Genomic DNA, 21,256 nt, shown 5'->3' on the forward strand with positions numbered 1-21,256 from the left:
ATGTGTTTATCAGTGTTCCGAATACACTAGCAGAATGAGAAGGGCAGCCATCATGTTTGGAAAATGACAAGTAGACGGCAGACCCAGTATTGAATTGTAGAAAAAAAAATACCAGTAGCTCTCCTCCAATTGCTTTCACCTATCCTATGCTTTCAGATCAGTGCAGATAAAGGAAAGGAGACAAGGACAGGAAGTATTTTAGAGAAATGAAACACACCCACAGTCATATACTCCAATGAACAGAAAAGAGTCACAGGCCATGGCCATTCGTTTTTTTATTTCCAGCTGTTTCTGTAAGCCACCCTTTTTAAAACACCAAAATAGTTATATTTCAAAGATCAATTCAATAACAACAACTCAGCTCCCATTGAGTAGCCTATTAGGTACTATTAAGGAAAGACAGAGGGACGAAGTGCTGTTTTCAGTTGATATTCACTATATTAATGCTTTTGAAATAGCCAGCCAGTCTCCGTTGGGCTCTAGACACCTTATCAAATTGGTGTTAAAAGGAGTTGGATGTATCAGCGGGGCTTTGAGTGCAACATTAAAGCTCCATTCATCACGATCCCTTTGCTGCCCCAGCATTCACACAACATATTGATCTATTTTAATCAGAATGTTGGAGCTGGCACCCAGTGGGAAAGCTGCCAGACACTCTCACAGCTCTGTAATGATTACCCTGCCCAGTGCCCACTCTCAGATAACTAGGACTGAGCTACATGTGTCAGTGGGGGAAAAAATGGGATTCTCTGGAATAAATGCCTGGAGATTTTCCCTCTGACAACATGGGAGAAAACCTCTTAGGTCTACAGTTACTGTTATCTTCCTGGTACCTGGATGACAATCAAAGAATACTTTGGAATAAACTCCAAATGCCTCACACGATTGTTAATCAGCTTAGATTTCTTACTTCCTTACGCACAGTTTTAACAATTAGAATATACTTTGGTAAAAGATCATGATTGAGATATTGGCTTTGAATGCTTTTCTTGTCCTGTACACTGTAGATATTGCCAAGAGGATCTCACTATATGAGATCCACAGAGAAGAGACAGGCATGGTCATATTCTTGGAACATTTACATCCATGTACATTGGTCAATACAGAGCATATATAGAACATCACATGAATAAACAGTGACAGACGTTAGTTTTAAGTTTTCCATTGATGGTTAACAAATTAGATGCTATGAAATAGTAACCATCATTAACTCTATGGCGCATACATACGCAAACATTTCCTTTGACAATATACACTGGTCCCTACAGGAAATCTACATGGTGTACATTAAACTGATTAATGTACTGATTAGAATAGCTATTTCACACATACAGTAGACACTCTTTATACAGATGGTCATGATGAGTGAACTGGGATGTTGTGACTCGTGTGCGTTTACATGGGTTGGCTCATTCAGCTTGTGCTTAGAACATTGGCTATCACCTTGTTACGTCTCTGTCAGATTGGGTTGGTCATTCCTAGTATATCTCTGTCAAACTGTGCTCTCCATAGGCCAGGTGAATGAAAACCAAGCTTTGGAAGACTGTCAATATCTGCCTCTTTTCAAACCATCCACCCCTTCTCCTCTATCAGAGCGAGGGATGGGTTGTTCTCTGGTGAAGTGCGGTTCATGGGTAGGATGGTGTGGTCACGGTAGTAGGGGTGATTGTGGTGGCACGTGGTTCGCAGAGTCTATGGTCACATTGACCAGGGCAGTGGTCCGGTCCGGTCAGTCTAGCTGGTTTCAGAGAGCATGGCCAGCACTGTGTCGGCCTGTGTGGCTAGCTTGGTGCTGGAGTGACCAGAGAGCTTGGTGAGCGTCTCCTTCAGGTTTAGAGATTCCATTTCTTCCTTCATCATGCCTGAGAGAGAGGGGTAGAAATAAGTAGAGAGAGAACATGCAAATGTGTGTGTGTGTGTGTGTGGGGGGGGTACCTACTGGAGTTGGCCAGGCTACAGATGAGGCCTAGGGCGCTGAACTTGACCTCCACTGCCCCCACTGGGTCATCCAGCATCTTCTGCAGTGTAGGCAAGAGCTCTGCCTCCTGGAATGATTCCTGCATGGAGTCTGGAGAACAGCAGGACACACACGCAAAGAGAGTGTGTTAGTCTCTCATTTACAGTAAGTACATTACGGTATATGTACATTGGTATGTGGGGGAATTAGTATAAACTCAAATAAGCTTACAGTAATTCACCATTGTAAAATATGAGCTGTTATTATTACATTAGCAGTATATTATTACATACTGATATAATATATACTGATATTATTATAAATATACACTGAGTATACCAAACTTTAGGAACACCTTCCTAATATTGCCCTGATAACACCCCCCTTTTGCGCTCAGAACAGCCTCAATTCGTTGGGGCATGGATTCTAGAAGGTTGTGTCAAGTTGGCTGAATGTCTTTTGGGTGGTGTACCATTCTTGATACACACGGGAAACTGTTGAGCGTGAAAAACCCAGCAGCGGTGCAGTTCTTGACACAAACCGGTGCGCCTGGCACTTACTACCATACCCCGTTCAAAGGCACTTAAATATTTTGTATTTCCCATTCACCCTCTGAATGGCACATATACACAATCCATGTCTCAATTGTCTCAAGGCTTAAAAGTCCTTCTTTAACCCGTCTCCTCCCCTTCATCTACACTGATTGAAGTGGATTTAACAAGTGACATCAATAAGGGATCATAGCTTACAACTAGATTCACCTGGTCAGTCTATGTCTTAATGTTTTGTATACTCAGTGTATTAGTTTTGGTTATTGTCAGTAAACCTGTATCTAGTTATATTATGCTAGTCCAAAGGGTAGCTTTAGATGTATTGATCTTTCCCTCTGACTGCTCTCAAAGGATAGTAGAATTCCTCACCAATGTCAATGGCAGATGCAATCGCCAGGGCAACCAGGGCTTCATTCTGCATGATGACGTGTTCACTGGTTGCCATGGAGATGAGGTGACGCACCCCATCTGCTTTGGTTACAGCGTTGATGACTTCCTGTCAAAGTCAGGAGGGAGAGAATCAGCCTCTAGAAGAGATGGGGATTACGTACTGTATGTATGGTGTGTGTGCGGGTCTGTGTGTTTGTCTCACCGGAGCACGACTGTGTCTAATAAGGGCGGCCAGGAGGCGGTTTGCCTCTCCCCTGACCCCTGCATGGTCCCTTGCCTCACACCATTCCATGACCCTCACCAACAGAACCTCATCTTTACCCAGCACTGTAGCTGCCTCCTCTGAGAGAGGTTGAGAGGAGGGAGTGGAGGAAGAGAGAGTCAGAGATAGAGAGTGGGAGTGAGAGATTGAGTGAAGGTAGAGAGTAGAGATGAGAGAAATATGTTGGGTAGAAAGGGATTGAAAGAGAGGAATATAGAGGAGAGAGACAAAAAAAAGGGAGAGAAAGAAACAACAGAAAGGATCAGATAGAGTGAGGACATTAGAAGTGTCAAAGGAAAGGGGATTGAAGAAGTTAGAAAGAGAACCACAGAGACAGGCAAAGAAACAAAGAGTCAGGATTGAGGTGGGCTAGTGAGTAAAGAGAGCAGGAGTGAGAAAGCAGAGTGGTGATTCCCTTTAGATGAGTGTATTACCTCAGTAGACTAAAGTAATTAAGGGGAGCCACAGTACCCTGCAATTTACTGTGACAGGTCATAGCAGTGCCTGTGGCGGCTTGGTATATACTCTATTGTTTTGCACTGAGAACACCCACAGACAGTGTAAATAGGCTGTGATTCCAACTGTGCCTTTGGACATTGTATAACATTACAACATCTAATGGAGCTGAACTAACCATCAATTACAGGTGGTTGGTTGTGGGAACAACAGCCCTGTTTCGTATATTTATCACAAATAAAATTACTCCCTCGCACATACAGTTCCGGCCAAGTATATTTACACGCTTGCACTTTTCTTACACAATTCCCTATTTGTTCAAAAAATACTTTGAAATAGAAATTTTTTATTGGATTCTTTTTCGGTATTCTTGTCTTTGAGCACTAATTATGCTTAATTGGTCCAAATAACATTTTCCCATGATTCAGGCTTGTTTAGGTGGATTTTTTCTAAGTTCAATTGAGCTTTCATGTGTCTCTTTCAGTAGTGGGGTCAGTCTTCCTATGTTTACCAACGACCAAATTAAGCATTCAAAGAAAATAACACCCTCCCTACAATCAAACATGGAGGAGGTTTGATAATGCTGTGTGGTTGCTTTGCTGCCTCTGGCACTAGGGGCCTTGAATGTGTGCAAGACATCATGAAATCAGCAGATTATAAAAGGTATTTTGGAGTGCAAGGTTCAACCCAGTGTCCAAAAACTGTGTCTCTTGAAGGTTGTGGGTCTTCCAGTAGGAGAACAATCCCAAACAAATCAAATCAAATTGTATTTGCCACATGCGCCGAATACAACAGGTGTAGACCTTACAGTGAAATGCTTACTTACAAGCCCTTAACCAACAATGCAGTTTTAAGAAAAATAAGTGTTAAGTAAAAAATAGATAGGTAAAAAATAAAAATAACAAACAATTAAAGTGCAGCAGTAAAATAAACAGAGTTAATGTTTGGGGGCACAGGTTAGTCGATGTAATTGAGGTAATATGTACATGTGGGTAGAGTTAAAGTGACTATGTATAGATAATAAACAGAGTAGTAGCAGCAGCATAAAAGAGGGGATGGGGTGGGGTGGGGGGGCAATGCAAATAATCTGGGTAGCCATGATTAGCTGTTCAGGAGTCTTATGGCTTGGGGGTAGAAGCTGTTAAGAAGCCTTTTGGACCTAGACTTGGCGCTCTGGTACCACTTGCAATGAGGTAGCAGAGAAAACAGTCTATGACTAGGGTGGCTGGAGTCTTAGACAATTTTTAGGGCCTTCCTCTGACACCGCCTGGTATAGATGTCCTGGATGGCAGGAAGCTTGTCCCCAGTGATGTACTGGGCCGTACGCACTACCCTCTGTAGTGCCTTGCGGTCGGAGGCCGAGTAGTTGCCATACCAGTCAGTGATGCAACCAGTCAGGATACTCTCGATGGTGCAGCTGTATACGTTTTTGAGGATCTGAAGACCCATGCAAAATATTTTCAGTCTCCTGAGGGGGAAAATGCTTTGTTGTGCGCTCCTCACGACTGTCTTGGTGTGTTTGGACCATGATAGTTTGTTGGTGATGTGGACACAAAATAACTTGAAGCTCTCAACCTGTTCCACTACAGCCCCGTCGATGAGAATGGGGGCGTGCTCAGTCCTCTTTTTTTTCCTGTAGTCCACAATCACCTCCTTTGTCTTGATCGCGTTGAGGGAGAGGTTGTTATCCTGGCACCACATGGCCAGATCTCTGACCTCCTCCCTATAGGCTGTCTCATTGTTGTCTGTGATCAGGCCTACCACTGTTGTGTCGTCAGCAAACTTAATGATGGTGTTGGAGTCATGCCTGGTCATGCAGTCATGGGTGAACAGGGAGTACAGGAGGGGACTGAGCACGCACCCCTGAGGGGCCCCCGTGTTGAGGATCAGCGTGGCAGATGTGTTGTTACCTACCCTTACCACCTGGGGGTGGCCCGTCAGGAAGTCCAGGATCCAGTTGCAGAGGGAGGTGTTTAGTCCCAGGGTCCTTAGCTCAGTGATGAGCTTTGAGGGCACTATGGAGTTGAACACGGAGCTGTAGTCAATGAATAGCATTCTCACGTAGGTGTTCCTCTTGTCCAGGTGGGAAAGGGCAGTGTGGAGTGCAATAGAGATTGCATCATCTGTGGATCTGTTGGGGCGGTATGCAAATTGGAGTGGGTCTAGGGTTTCTGGGATAATGGTGTTGATGTGAGCCATGACCAGCCTTTCAAAGCACTTCATGGCTACAGACGTGAGTGCTACGGGTCGGTAGTAATTTAGGAAGGTTATCTTAGTGTTCTTGGGCACAGGGACTATGGTGGTTTGCTTGAAACATGTTGGTATTACAGACTCAGTCAGGGACATGTTGAAAATGTCAGTGAAGACACTTGCCAGTTGGTCAGCGCATGCTTGGAGTACCCGTCCTGGTAATCTGTCTGGCCCTGCGGCCTTGTGAATGTTGACCTGCTTAAAGGTCTTACTCACATCGGCTAAGGAGAGCGTGATCACATAGTCATCCGGAACAGCTGATGCTCTCATGCATGCTTCAGAGTTGCTTGCCTCGAAGCGAGCATAGAAGTGATTTAGCTCGTCTGGTAGGCTCATGTCACTGGGCAGCTCGCGGCTGTGCTTCCCTTTGTAGTCTGTATTAGTTTGCAAGCCCTGCCACATCCGACGAGCTTTGGGAACGACGTCATCGATGCACTTATTGATGAAGCCAGTGACTGATGTGGTGTACTCCTCAATGCCATCGGAATAATCCCGGAACATATTCCAGTCTGTGCTAGCAAAACAGTCCTGTAGTTTAGCAACTGCGTCATCTGACCACTTCCATATTAACCAACTTTAGTTTTTGCTTATAAGCAGGAATCAGGAGGATAGAATTATGGTCAGATTTGCCAAATGGAGGGCGAGGGAGAGCTTTGTACGCATCTCTGTGTGTGGAGTAAAGGTGGTCTAGAGTTTTTTTTCCCTCTGGTTGCACATTTAACATGCTGGTAGAAATTAGGTAGAACAGATTGAAGTTTCCCTGCATTAAAGTCCCCGGCCACTAGAAAGAGCGCTGCCTCTGGATGAGCGTTTTCCTGTTTACTTATGGCCTTATACAGCTCATTGAGTGCAGTCTTAGTGCCAGTTTCGGTTTGTGGTGGTAAATAGACAGCTACGAAAAATATAGACGAAAACTCTCTTGGTAAATAGTGTGGTCTACAGCTTATCATGAGATACTCTACCTCAGGCGAGCAAAACCTTGAGACTTCATTAATATTAGATTTTGTGCACCAGCTGTTGTTTACAAATATACACAGACCGCCATCCCTTGTCTTACCGGAGTCAGCCATTCTATCCTGCCGATGTAGCGTATATCCCGCCAGCTGTATGTTATCCATGTCGTCGTTCAGCCACGACTCGGTGAAACATAAGATATTACAGTTTTTAATGTCCCGTTGGTAGGATATCCGTGATCGTAGGTCGTCTATTTTGTTTTCCAATGATTGAACATTGGCTAATAGGACTGATGGTAGGGGCAGACTACTCGCTCGCCGTCAGATCCTTACAAGGCACCCCGACCTACGTCCACAATATCTCTGTTTCTTTCTCATGCGAATGATGGGGATTTGGGCCTTGTCGGGTGTCTGTAGAAAATCTTTGTCTACTACGAGGTGTGTAATCACTGTCCTGATATTCAGAAGCTCTTTTTGGTCATAAGAGACGTGGCAGAAACATTATGTACAGAATAAATTACAAATAACGCGAAAAAACACACATAATAGAACAATTGTTTAGGGGGCCGTAAAACGGCAGCAATCTCCTCCGGCGCCATGAATCACCCAGATATGGTTTAAGAAGAAACATTTCTGGAGTGGCCAGCGATGAGTCCAGATCTGAATCCCATCGATAACCTATGGTGAGATCTGAAAATAGTAGGTGGAAGGCACACCTCAAACTTTAAAGAATTGGAGCAGTTTGTAGTTGAAGAGTGGGCCAAATTGCCAGTAGAAAGGTGCAGCAAGCTCATTGATGGCTACAATAAGTGTTTTTCTGCAGTTATCTTGGCCAAAGGCTGTGCAACCAAGTACTAGCTCCGGGTGCCAATAATTTTGTCAATGCCATTTGTTTTTATTTTCTAAATTAAAATTGTCAACATAAAGGTGCTACACATATGATTACATTTTTTTTATTTGTCCATAATATATCATTGTACCATCTAAATCGATGTGAAATATATTTTCAATAACAAAAAATAGCGTTTTTACAGCTGTTTGAAGCTGGTGGACCAAAACCTCTTTTGAAGCTGATGGACCGAAACCGGTTTTGGTCCACCAGCTTCAAACAGCTGTAAAAACTATATTTTCTGTTATTGAAAATATACACTGCTCAAAAAAATTAAGGGAACACTTAAACAACACAATGTAACTCCAAGTCAATCACACTTCTGTGAAATCAAACTGTCCACTTAGGAAGCAACACTGATTGACAATAAATTTCACATGCTGTTTCTGCAAATGGAATAGACAACAGGTGGAAATTATAGGCAATTAGCAAGACACCCCCAATAAAGGACTGGTTTTGCAGTTGGTGACCACAGACCACTTCTCAGATCCTATGCTTCCTGGCTGATGTTTTGGTCACTTTTGAATGCTGGCGGTGCTTTCACTCTAGTGGTAGCATGAGACGGAGTCTACAACCCACACAAGTGGCTCAGGTAGTGCAGCTCATCCAGGATGGCACATCAATGCGAGCTGTGGCAAGAAGGTTTGCTGTGTCTGTCAGCGTAGTGTCCAGAGCATGGAGGCGCTACCAGGAGACAGGCCAGTACATCAGGAGACGTGGAGGAGGCCGTAAGAGGGCAACAACCCAGCAGCAAGACTGCTACCTCCGCCTTTGTGCAAGGAGGAGCAGGAGGAGCACTGCCAGAGCCCTGCAAAATGACCTCCAGCAGACCACAAATGTGCATGTGTCTGCTCAAACGGTCAGAAACAGACTCCATGAGGGTGGTATGAGGGCCCGACGTCCACAGGTGGGGGTTGTGCTTACAGCCCAACACCGTGCAGGACGTTTGGCATTTGCAAGAGAACACCAAGATTGGCAAATTCGCCACTGGCGCCCTGTGCTCTTCACAGATGAAAGCAGGTTCACACTGAGCACATGTGACAGACGTGACAGAGTAGGGAGACGCCGTGGAGAACGTTCTGCTGCCTGCAACATCCTCCAGCATGACCGGTTTGGCGGTGGGTCAGTCATGGTGTGGGGTGGCATTTCTTTGGGGGGCCGCACAGCCCTCCATGTGCTCGCCAGAGGTAGCCTGACTGCCATTAGGTACCGAGATGAGATCCACAGACCCCTTGTGAGACCATATGCTGGTGAAGTTGGCCCTGGGTTCCTCCTAATGCAAGACAATGCTAGACCTCATGTGGCTGGAGTGTGTCAGCAGTTCCTGCAAGAGGAAGGCATTGATGCTATGGACTGGCCCGCCCGTTCCCCAGACCTGAATCCAATTGAGCACATCTGGGACATCATGTCTCGCTCCATCCACCAACGCCACGTTGCACCACAGACTGTCCAGGAGTTGGCGGATGCTTTAGTCCAGGTCTGGGAGGAGATCCCTCAGGAGACCATCCGCCACCTCATCAGGAGCATGCCCAGGCGTTGTAGGGAGGTCATACAGGTACGTGGAGGCCACACACACTACTGAGCCTCATTTTGACTTGTTTTAAGGACATTACATTAAAGTTGGATCAGCCTGTAGTGTGGTTTTCCACTTTAATTTTGAGGGTGACTCCAAATCCAGACCTCCATGGGTTGATAAATTTGATTTCCATTGATAATTTTTGTGTGATTTTGTTGTCAGCACATTCAACTATGTAAAGAAAAAAGTATTTAATAAGATTATTTCATTCATTCAGATCTAGGATGTGTTATTTTAGTGTTCCCTTTATTTTTTTGAGCAGTGTATATTCACAGCAATTTAGATGGTACAATGACTCCCTACACTATTGTTTTCTCACATAAACTGAAATTGAGCAAACGGTGTAGAATTTTAGCAGCCACGAAATGACAGAGCGATTTCCACTAGATAACACAGCCACAAAGTAGGAACAGCTTTCCCAGTTTGTCAACAGATGCAACTAGGGCGGGAAAAATCGATAGGCAAATATCACAGCCAATCACAACACTGGCGGGTAAATAATACTGTGAAAATGTCACGTCTCCTCCCGTTGCTCCCCTCCGGCGCTCTGATTCGCTGGTCTACTGAGCCACCGGTCTGAGCGCACCACCTCGGCAAACACAAGAATGGAAACCCAACGCACCCTAATCACCTCCAGCGCACCTGCACCTCATCATCTCATCACCACCACTATATACAGTTAGGGTCGGAAGTTTACATACACTTATGTTGGAGTCATTAAAACTCGCTTTTCAACCACTCCACAAATGTCTTGTTAACAAACTATAGTTTTGGCAAGTCGGTTAGGACATCTACTTTGTGCATGACACAAGTAATTTTTCAAACAATTGTTTACAGACAGATTATTTCACTTATAATTCACTGTATCACAATTCCAGTGGGTCAGAAGTTTACATACACTAAGTTGACTGTGCCTTTAAACAGCTTGGAAAATTCCAGAAAAGGATGTCATGGCTTTAGAAGCTTCTGATAGGCTAATTGACATCATTTGCATCAATTGGAGGTGTACCTGTTGATGTATTTCAAGGCCTACCTTCAAACTCAGTGCCTCTTTGCTTGACATCATGGGAAAATGAAAAGAAATCAGCCAAGACCTCAGAAAAAAAAATGTAGACCTCCATAAGTCTGGTTCATCCTTGGGAGCAATTTCCAAACGCCTGAAGGTACCATGTTCATCTGTAAAAACGATAGTACGCAAGTATAAACACCATGGGACCACGCAGCCGTCATACCGCTCAGGAAGGAGACGCGTTCTTTCTCCTAGAGATGAACGTACTTTGGTGCGAAAAGTGCAAATCAATCCCAGAACAACAGCAAAGGACCTTGTGAAGATGCTGGAGGAAACACATACAAAACTATCTATATCCACAGTAAAACGAGTCCTATATCGACATAACCTGAAAGGCCACTCAGCAAGGAAGAAGCCACTGTTCCAAAACTGCCATAAAAAAGCCTACAGTTTGCAACTGCACATGGGGACAAAGATCGTACTTTTTGGAGAAATGTCCTCTGGACTGATGATACAAAAATAGAACTGTTTGGCCAAAATGACCATCGTTATGTTTGGAGGAAAAAGGGGGATGCTTGCAATCCGAAGAACACCATCCCAACCGTGAAGCACGGGGGTGGCAGCATCATGCTGTTGGGGTGCTTTGCTACAAGCGGGACTGGTGCACTTCACAAAATAGATAGAAAATGTGTGGGCAGAACTGAAAAAGCATGTGTGAGCAAGGAGGCCTCCAAACCTGACTCACTTACACCAGCTCTGTCAGGAGGAATGGGCCAAAATTCAGCCAACTTATTGTGGGAAGCTTGTGGAAGGCTACCTGACACGTTTGACCCAGGTTAAACAATTTAAAGGCAATGCTACCAAATACTAATTGAGTGTATGTAAACTTCTGACCCACTGGGAATGTGATGAAATAAATAAAAGCAGAAATAAATAATTATCTCTACTATTATTCTGACATTTCACATTCTTAAAATAAAGTGGTGATCCTAACTGACCTAAGACAGGGAATATTTACTAGGATTAAATGTCAGGAATTTTGAAAAACTGAGTTTAAATGTATTTGGCTAAGGTGTATGTAAACTTCCGACTTCAACTGTAGCCCTGGACTGTTAGTTCATTGTTGTGTGTAATTTCTAGCGTCATGTCGTCTACTCTCTCTTTGTTATTCTCTTTCTCATTATTAAGTAAACCTTTACCTTATTAATTCCTGTGTCTGCGTCCTGCCTTTTCGTATACTCAGTACTCGTCACAGAAACACTATCATTCCACTATTAGTGTGACAGGTTAAAGGACATATTCATAGCCTGTTATACACTAAAAAGTATTAGTAAGTTCATGGTATGTAAGGATCTTAAAATATCTAAGGTTAAAAAGATTATGCATCCAGTACTACTTCATAGAGATTGATAAAATGCATAAATGTGTTTAAAATCCGTCAAGAGTCAAAGGGTTAATATTGTAAGAGGAATGTGTAAATGTTATATTGACTACTTTATTTTGTGGTGCCTAATTTAAGGGTAAAAGTGTTCATCTGTGATCTACTAAATGCTCTTAATCTATGAGCCTGAGATCGATTGCTCTGGTCTCCACCCAACTTCCTGGGGGAATCGCGGTCTTTTTCTCATTACACTAAATTTGTCAGTGAGGAAACATAACTGCGTCACGTTCGTGATTATTTCTTCCCTTTTTCAGGTACGTTATTGATATAAAACGAGTTAATTTGAATGTAATAACTTGCTAACATGTCAAGAGAGTTTAAGGTATGTGTTAGTAACATCTTGAGGAAGTTAGAGTTAAGTTGAAGAGAGTTATTAGGTGCGTGTGTGACTGTAATCTGCTTGGTTGCAGCGATAGCTTCGTACTGAGAGTAGCTGCCATTTATGCTAATTGTGAATGAACATGTGCGTTGTTAATAATAATATTCGGGGTTATTTGTATAATGTGTTTCGAATACTTTGTTGACATGGTTGATAAATGTAGTTATGGGTTACTGAGCTAAAGCTACTTTGTGTTTGACAGTTATATTGAAACATTTGTATATGTTTTAGTGAATTACAGTTTATGCTGTTGTGACTTGAATAAGCTTTGTACCCTACAAAACTCTGGTTCCTGTAGATCTGTTGTTCTGTAAAATGTGGTATTTTTGTAAAATCATTACACTAAATTTGTCAGTGAGGAAACATAACTGCGCCAGTTGGTCGTGATTATTTCTTCCCTTTTTCAGGGTGTAACATTTTGGAGGCTCCGCTTGAGATTGCTGCTCAGATGTCCGGCTTCCACATCCTGGTGCGCTGAATTCCGAGCCAGCTAAATCCCTACATAACAACCCAGGCAGGCTGCAGTGAGGAAAGTGTTGCTGTTCGAGGGAGCTGGAAGTTGGGGGTTAAGTGCGTGTCGACTGAGGCCGTTGAGAGACCATCAGGAGACAGTAAGGACCACCTAATTCAGAGTCAACTCCTGCACAGTAAAGGTTCCTCCTGTCCTGTCAACATGACAACCGGCCTTGGAAGAACTACAGGAAGAGGTAGTAGGAGAATTGCACACCCTGACTAAAGACAAGTTACTAGACGTATGTGATTTCCTTGACATATCAGGCGAACAGAGAAGAGATGTTCAAGACAAATCCCGCATATCACTGATGACTCACATTATGATGTTCCTTGAAAGAGAGGAAGTTGCGAGAGTTAGAAGATGGCGGCATGTCGGAATTATTGTTACTAAAGACAAAATGACAGAGATGATCAGTGGCATAGATAGCAAGACAGGGCAAACTGACCATGATATTGAAACAGCCAGAACACATCACAGAATAGAGGGACTGAGAACTGTAACCCCACAACAAGGGGGTGGGAACTGAGCAGAGTACTGCAGACCAAGCCAGTGATTCTCTGCGCCAGCCCCAACCCCCTGCCCATCTTCAGAGGAGCATGCAGCTCTCACCCAGTGCACAGCCCGGCTCATGCTGGCGCAAAGAGTTAAAAATTTCTGGTCAGATAGGTGAACCCGGGCCAGAAAGATAAACTGACTTTTTTCCAGCCTTGCCCATCAGATTGAGAATGGACTTAACAGAGGCTATCCTGAGGTAGAAATAGTAGACGCAGTAATCAGGGCTATTTCTCCAGGCTCACAGCTACGCAGCTACTTGGAAGGTAAACCCCAGCTAACTCTTCCCACACTTAGATGCATCCTGCGTCCCACTTCCAAGAGAAGAGTGCAACAGAGCTTTACAAACAGCTAGCTTCAGAAGCACAGCATAGCAAGGAGACCCCTCAAAGCTTCTGATGCGCGTCTTAGATTTGAGGCAGAAAGTACTATTTGCGTCCCAGGAGTCAGAATCAGGGCTTAAGTATGACCCTGCCCTAGTCCAGCGCATGTGTTTACACACAGTCCTTACAGGTCTCCAGAGTGACAGTATCAGGATAGACATGCAGCCTCTCCTGCTTGATAGCGAAAACATCAGATGAGGTTTTGCTAGAGAAGCTAACATTGCTTGTGCTAATGAGTTAGAAAGACGAAACAAAAAGCGTTTTAATGCCCCACAGCCTGCTACAACTGTAAGTGTAGTCCAGTTAGAAGATACGCCATCTGCAAAGTGTCCTGTGAAGGAAGCCAAAGCTAAGATACCCGCAGAACTGTTAACAGAGTTAGCTGAACTTAAGACAGGTGTAGCTTCCTAAAAGGTCTCAGTGCAGAGATTGCTCAGATTAAGGAGACATTACAGCAGCCTATGTTTCAGTCATCGCCTTATGCCCATGCCCCACTTCCAGTTAGGAGGCCAGATAGGGACCCCCCAGCCACCTGTTTCCCAGCAGCAGTATTACAGCAACTACAGTCAGCCCCAAGCACCTGACCCTGCGCAGTATCAATATGCACCTAACCTGTATACCAACCGCTCTGCTCAAGCTCCAAGGAGGTGTTTTGTCTGCCAGCAGGCCAGAACAGATGCACGCTGCACACACTGCTTCCGATGTGGGAGTGGGGAACATTTTCAAGCTGGATGTAAAATCCGGGAGTCAGACCATCCAAAGAGGCCCCTTTAAACGGGGAAGGGTTACCGCTTGAGGGACAAGTGTTAACCGTAGCTACCAAAAAGTCCCAGAAATGTGCAAATTGTGCCAGAGAAGAGTCATTTGAGAACCTGAAACAATGTTCATCATGTAAAGAGACACTGTACTGTTCCAAAGGATGTCAAAACCAACATTGGACTAAACATAAGGAAAAATGCACTCACCTGAAAATTGACTCTACCTGTGAAAAGCTTTCCTGTACAGAAGAAAATGCCCACTCTTTACCATCCCTAGCTCAAGGTTGCCACCCCCATAAGGTCACCTCGCTAGTCGGTAGACAGTGCCTTGTTGAGTGTCACCTGAATCGCCACCACCTCCAAGCTCTATGGGACACAGGCTCTCAGGTATCGGTCATTGATGAACGATGGAAAGCGGAATCTCTCCCAAACGCAAGGCTGAGGGATGTTTCAGAAATTCTGGACTCACCTGATGATCTAAGATTGACGGCAGCAAATGGGACTGAAATGCCGTACCTGGGATGGATTGAAACAACTTTTCGGCTAGCCTCTGAAACTGACCAAACGAAGGAATTGATCATCCCAGTGCTGGTAATGAAAGGCTGTCACCTATCTCATCCCATCATAGGTTTCAATGTTATTGAGCACATCCTGACAAGGACCGAAAAGACTAAACGGTACAGTACAGTGAAAAAAGCTTTCCCAAGCCTCAAAAGAAATAAGGTTAGGGCTTTTATACAGGCTGTTAGCGCAGAACAGACAGATGAATACGCAGTGAAAACCAAGAAAGAGAAGGTTGCTGTACCAAAACACAGTAGCATTCAGATTGAGTGCCGTGTAGCTTCCCCAGCCTTTCAAAGACGACATGACAATGCTTTTCCAGCCAGACCTGAACCCGCAGTGGCCAGATGAACTTGAGTTCTTTGCACACTAGTCAGAGTTAAGAAAGGTGTCTTTCCAGTTGTCATGCTGGATGTCTCTAACCCCACTGACCACGACATTGCCCTGCTAGGACGCACCATAATCGGTACAGTACAAACCATTATGACTGTGTTACCTGCCCAAGTCTTTGAAAAAGCTGTCACCCCAGCCACAGTGAATCACACCAGTGTTCAAACCCCATGTACTGCTACTGAACAGTGGGATCCACCAGTAGGTTTAAGTCACCTAACCGAAGAACAGAGAGAGGTTGTTAGGAAAATGCTTAGAGAAGAGTGTCACTCCTTCTCCAGATCAGACAATGACATTGGCTGCATTGAACGATTGAAAATGACTATTTCTCTAAAGGACTCTGAACCAGTCAAGCGCACATACATGTCAGTGCCCAGGCCACTGTATCAGGAGATGAAGGGTTACCTTCATGACCTCATAGCCCAGGGTTGGGTTAGGAAGTCAAACTCTTCATATTCTTCACCTGTCGTGTGCGTTAGGAAGAAGGACGGGACCCTCCGGTTGTGTATAGATTACAGAGACCTGAACAGAAAGACACATCCCGACCGCCAGCCCATCCCCTCGGGTCCAGGACATCATGGACAGTTTAGGTGGTAATTCCTGGTTCTCCCTTTTAGATCAGGGAAAAGCATATCACCAAGGGTTCATCTCTGAAGAAAGCAGATCACTGACAGCATTTGTGACCCCATGGGGACTATATGAGTGGATACGTATGCCATTCGGCCTCATGAACGCTCCTGCAGCTTTTTCAGCGTTGTATGGAGGAATGTTTGGAAGGGCTCCCGGGACAACATCTGCATTCCTTATCTGGACGACACGCTAGTTTTCAGTAAAACTTTCGACAGCCATGTGAATGATGTGCAAAAGGTTTTGCAGCGTCTCAGAGAGTATGGCATCAAACTCAAGCCAAGTAAGTGTGATCTCTTTAAACCCCAGGTCCGTTATTTGGGCAGAATAGTGTCTGCAGACGGCAGCAAAGTTGACTCCAGCCGATTTTGAAGCAGTAAGAGCATTGAAAGAGATCAGACCAAGACTGTGGGCCAGCTCAGAAAAATGCTTGGTTTACTCACTTACTACAGACAGTACATCAAAGACTTTTCTAGGAGGCCAGCTGTCTGTGACCTCCTGAAAGCAGATTCAGAGAAATTACCTGACCACCCACGGAAAGCAAAAACAAAGAAAGTAAGTCATGTGGTGCCCTCAAACAAGCCAATCCTGTGGACTGACCAGCATCAACAGGCACTTGAACAGCTGATTGAGTGTCTGCTTCACCCACCAGTCTTAGGTTTCCCTGACTTCACTCAGCCATTTGTTGTACACACTGATGCGTCACCCCAAGGCTTGGGAGCAGTTCTTTATCAAGAGCAAGATGGGAAGCTTAGGGTCATTGCTTATGGCTCTCGAACCTTAACAGCAGCTGAGAAGAACTATCACTACCACTCTGGCAAGCTAGAATTTCTAGCTCTGAAATGGGCAATCACTGATAAGTTCCATGATTATTTGTACTATGCTCCGACCTTCACTGTATACAGTGATAACAACCCGCTCAGCTACATTCTGTCTACTGCAAAACTTGAACGCAACCACTTCCAGGTGGGTTGCAGAATTGGCTGATTTCCACTTTACAATAAAGTACAGGCCAGGCAGAGAGAACGGTGATGCAGATGCTTTGTCGAGGATGCCACTGGATGTAGAGTCACTGATGAGAGAATGTTCTGAGGAGCTTCCACCAGACACCATTGCCGCCACATATACAAGCAGTAGAGGTACAGAAAGAGCCTTTTTGTGCCTTGGTCAATTTCAGCTGCATCTATGTCGGTATCAGCTGAAGGTGAGACAACTACAGCAACAATCAGCTCGATCCCAAAAGAGGGGATAAGAGAGGCACAAGAGTCTGATCCGGTCATCCGTCCTGTGCTCGATTTCAAGCTGTCTGGTTCCAAACCGCCAGTTAAAGAGCAAAAGGAATTCAGTCCAAAGACAAAATGCCTATTCAGAGAATGGGACAAATTGACAATCGACAGTGATGGTATTCTTTACAGAATCACTACAGCCCGCAAGCAGTTAGTTCTACCAGAGCAGTACAAAGGTAAAGTGATGGAAGAGTTGCACAATAACATGGGACACCAAGGTACTGACCGCACTGTATCACTAGTACGTGACCGCTTCTTCTGGCCTTATATGCAATCTGACATTGAGCACTATGTGACTAAAACTTGTAGCTGTGTCAAGCAGAAAAAGCCAGGCCATGAAACAAGAGCTCCTCTGACAAACATTGTGACAACACAGCCATTTGAACTGGTATGTATAGATTTCCTCCATCTCGACAGATGCAAAGGGGGATATGAGTACATCCTCGTGATTGTTGATCATTTTACACGTTACACTCCAAGCCTACGCCACCACATCAAAGTCAGGGAAAAACTGCTGCAAATCTCATCTTCAATGACTTTGCCCTGAAGTTTGGGTTCCCCTCCCGCATCCACCATGACCAAGGGGGAGAATTCGAAAATCAGTTGTTCCATCAGTTAAAGAAACTCAGTGGCATGGCGGGGTCCAGAACAACACCCTACCACCCGATGGGGAACGGTCAAGTGGAACGAATGAACAGAACATTGTTGCAAATGCTAAAGACACTAACTGAGACACAAAAGTCAAACTGGAAGGAGTCTCTAAACAAACTGGTTTATGCCTATAACTGCACCCGTTGCGAAGTGACTGGCTATTCACCATTTTATCTTCTGTTTGGGGAGATCACCCAGGCTTCCAGTTGATATGTTCTTTGGATTGTGCACAGAGGCAGGTTCCAGTAACCAGCGAGACTACACGCGGGAGAACTGGAAACGAGGAATGGAAGAAGCATACGCCATTGCAAATGAAAATGCTCAGAAAGCTGCTGAAAGAAGTAAAAGTACTATGACACTAAAGTTAGGAGTTCAGTGCTACAGCCTGGCGAGCGAGTTCTGATTAAAAACCTGACACCAAGAGGAGGACCAGGCAAACTCCGTAACTATTGGGAAGATCAAATTCACACAGTAGTGAGACAAATGGGTTCAGACCTGCCGATTTATGAGTTGAGACCAGAAAAGGGTAGGGACCGCTCCCGGGTCCTGCACAGAAACCTGCTCATGTCCTGTGACCACTTACCTTTTTGAGAGACAACCAGAAATAACTAAAGATGACAAAAAGTAAGAAAAAGAGACATCAGCCTGGATCACAGCCTCTAGATTCTGATGAAGACAGCGGGGATGAATATGACCTTCATCATGAGCCGCTACAGGTCCCCACATCTCCTACAGTACCTGAGAGGTATGCTGAACCAGCGAGAGAGTGGAAAACAGGCCCCCACCAGTGAAACAAACAGTTGCGGTGCCAGTTCCTGATATGCTACCAGCACAGCCGCTTGTTGAAAATCAGCTGGAGGAGAAAACAACAGTTAAAGAACTGCCTGCTGAGGAGATGAACTTGCCTGCTGAAAATGTGCCTGATGATCGTCCACTAAGTGCCTTTCCTTCATTAACTGCTGCTGCTGAACCTGAGGAACCAGCTTACCAGCTGCCACAAAGAGAGAGACACCCTCCAAGACGTATCACCTATGATCAGCTTGGTATCCCTTCCTGCTACAGTATACAGCCACAGCCACAGTTGTTCCCTGTCTACCCCTGCACCAGGACTGGTTCCATGGCTGCCATCACTACAGCGATATTACCTTCAGCCACCCTACATGTATGGACTTCAGCAAACTTGAGGCCACAGACAGAGTTGACATGTTTGACCATGGACTACTGACTGATTTCACAGACTTTCACAAGACAATTAGCAGACTATGCATATAGATCATTAAAACTGATGGACTGTTGACAATAGTATGAGAAAAAGACTGCTTATGGACTGTTTATACAGCTGGTCAACAGATATGGACTGTGAATATAACTTCTTGGTTCTATTTGAACTGTGAACTTTGACCTCTGCTCAAGGGGACTAGCTTACAGAAGAGGATTTTCTACGTCCAGTGCTTATAGACTGTTTAAGAAGACAATGTGGTAATGTTGGGACAACATTTATTTTGTCGGGGGAGAGTGTGACAGGTTAAAGGACATATTCATAGCCTGTTATACACTAAAAAAGTATTAGTAAGTTCATGGTATGTAAGGATCTTAAAATATCTAAGGTTAAAAAGATTATGCATCCAGTACTACTTCATAGAGATTGATAAAATGCATAAATGTGTTTGAAAATCCGTCAAGAGTCAAAGGGTTAATATTGTAAGAGGAATGTGTAAATGTTATATTGACTACTTTATTTTGTGGTGCCTAATTTAAGGGTAAAAGTGTTCATCTGTGATCTACTAAATGCTCTTAATCTATGAGCCTGAGATCGATTGCTCTGGTCTCCACCCAACTTCCTGGGGGAATCGCGGTCTTTTTCTCATTACACTAAATTTGTCAGTGAGGAAACATAACTGCGTCACGTTCGTGATTATTTCTTCCCTTTTTCAGGTACGTTATTGATATAAAACGAGTTAATTTGAATGTAATAACTTACTAACATGTCAAGAGAGTTTAAGGTATGTGTTAGTAACATCTTGAGGAAGTTAGAGTTAAGTTGAAGAGAGTTATTAGGTGCGTGTGTGACTGTAATCTGCTTGGTTGCAGCGATAGCTTCGTACTGAGAGTAGCTGCCATTTTATGCTAATTGTGAATGAACATGTGCGTTGTTAATAATAATATTCGGGGTTATTTGTATAATGTGTTTCGAATACTTTGTTGACATGGTTGATAAATGTAGTTATGGGTTACTGAGCTAAAGCTACTTTGTGTTTGAAAGTTATATTGAAACATTTGTATATGTTTTTAGTGAATTACAGTTTATGCTGTTGTGACTTGAATAAGCTTTGTACCCTACAAAACTCTGGTTCCTGTAGATCTGTTGTTCTGTAAAATGTGGTATTTTTGTAAAATCATTACACTAAATTTGTCAGTGAGGAAACATAACTGCGTCACGTTCGTGATTATTTCTTCCCTTTTTCAGGGGTGTAACATTAGCGCCAGATATATTATCAATATTTTCTGAAATTACGATGCAAAAATTATTTTAAAAATCCTATGTGTAGCACCTTTAAGTTTCCCGAAAATAAATTGGTTTTGCAATGTTGAAAATATAATAAGGTGTGGAGACCAAAAGTTTTTTTTTTTTCAAATTTCTCCATATTTTAAAAGAAATAGGGATTTTTTAAAGAAAGGTGCAAGGATCCCAATATATTTGGATGCTACTGTACAATTACCTCTGCACCAGCTAAATACATTTTGCCTATATGATTTTAGTTTAATCAGAAACAGTATTACCCAGAAATCTACATTGAGCACATACCCCATTCTCCTCCACCATACACCTTTCCCACTCACCTTGTCCATCCACCATCATGCGCAGGGTGCCCAGCAGTTTGAACTGCACTGGGGGCATGTCAGAGCGCAGCAAGGTCCTGATTCTCTCTGTCACCCCGTCCTCCAGCATCCTCACCTTATTTGTGGCTGAAACACCAGGGAGAAGAGGGGTCAGAGAGGTCAGAGCTGAGAGTCCTGAGAACAGCTTATAAGAGAATCCCATTAGTGATTCATTTCACAGTGTCAGTTTGTAATTCAGTGGTGGGGTCAGTGGGGTCGGTGGGGTTAGTGTGTGTGTGTGTGTGTGTGTGTGTGTGTGGTTATCCATTCTACTATGTACCAGGGATGGCCAGGTTTCTGAGAGCGCTCAGTCCGGCATGCTGGACGGACACGTCGCCTTCGTCCACATGCTGCTCCAGCAGGGTCAGGATATGAGGAACCACCCCCAGCTCCAACATCTTCACACAGTTACTGTCTGAGAAGGTTGAGAGAGAGAGAGGGTAGAGAGGAGACAGTAATTGATGAGAAGAGACAGAGAAAAGATACAGAGAGAGAAAGAGGTGATAAGGTAATCAAATATGAAGATAGACAGGGGCTTAGA

At 44.1% G+C, this 21,256-nt stretch overlaps 1 protein-coding gene across 2 annotated transcripts in view; it reads right to left on the reverse strand.

The window, feature by feature from the left end:
- Nucleotides 1–267: 267 nt before the first annotated feature.
- Nucleotides 268–21,256, reverse strand: part of LOC121570267 (rap1 GTPase-GDP dissociation stimulator 1) — a 35,360-nt gene continuing 14,371 nt past the window's right edge. For both annotated transcript variants that reach the window (XM_041881745.2, XM_041881741.2), the window contains exons 9-14: nt 20,996–21,130; nt 20,677–20,802; nt 3,101–3,240; nt 2,878–3,004; nt 1,940–2,068; nt 268–1,862 (exon numbers count right to left, since the gene is read on the reverse strand). In XM_041881745.2, coding sequence (XP_041737679.1) covers nt 1,735–1,862; nt 1,940–2,068; nt 2,878–3,004; nt 3,101–3,240; nt 20,677–20,802; nt 20,996–21,130 — 785 coding nt within the window. In that variant the 3' untranslated portion in view covers nt 268–1,734. The remainder of the gene's footprint in view (nt 1,863–1,939; nt 2,069–2,877; nt 3,005–3,100; nt 3,241–20,676; nt 20,803–20,995; nt 21,131–21,256) is intronic.

The sequence above is a fragment of the Coregonus clupeaformis genome, chromosome 1, assembly GCF_020615455.1.
Source record: "Coregonus clupeaformis isolate EN_2021a chromosome 1, ASM2061545v1, whole genome shotgun sequence".
Lineage (NCBI taxonomy): Eukaryota > Metazoa > Chordata > Actinopteri > Salmoniformes > Salmonidae > Coregonus > Coregonus clupeaformis.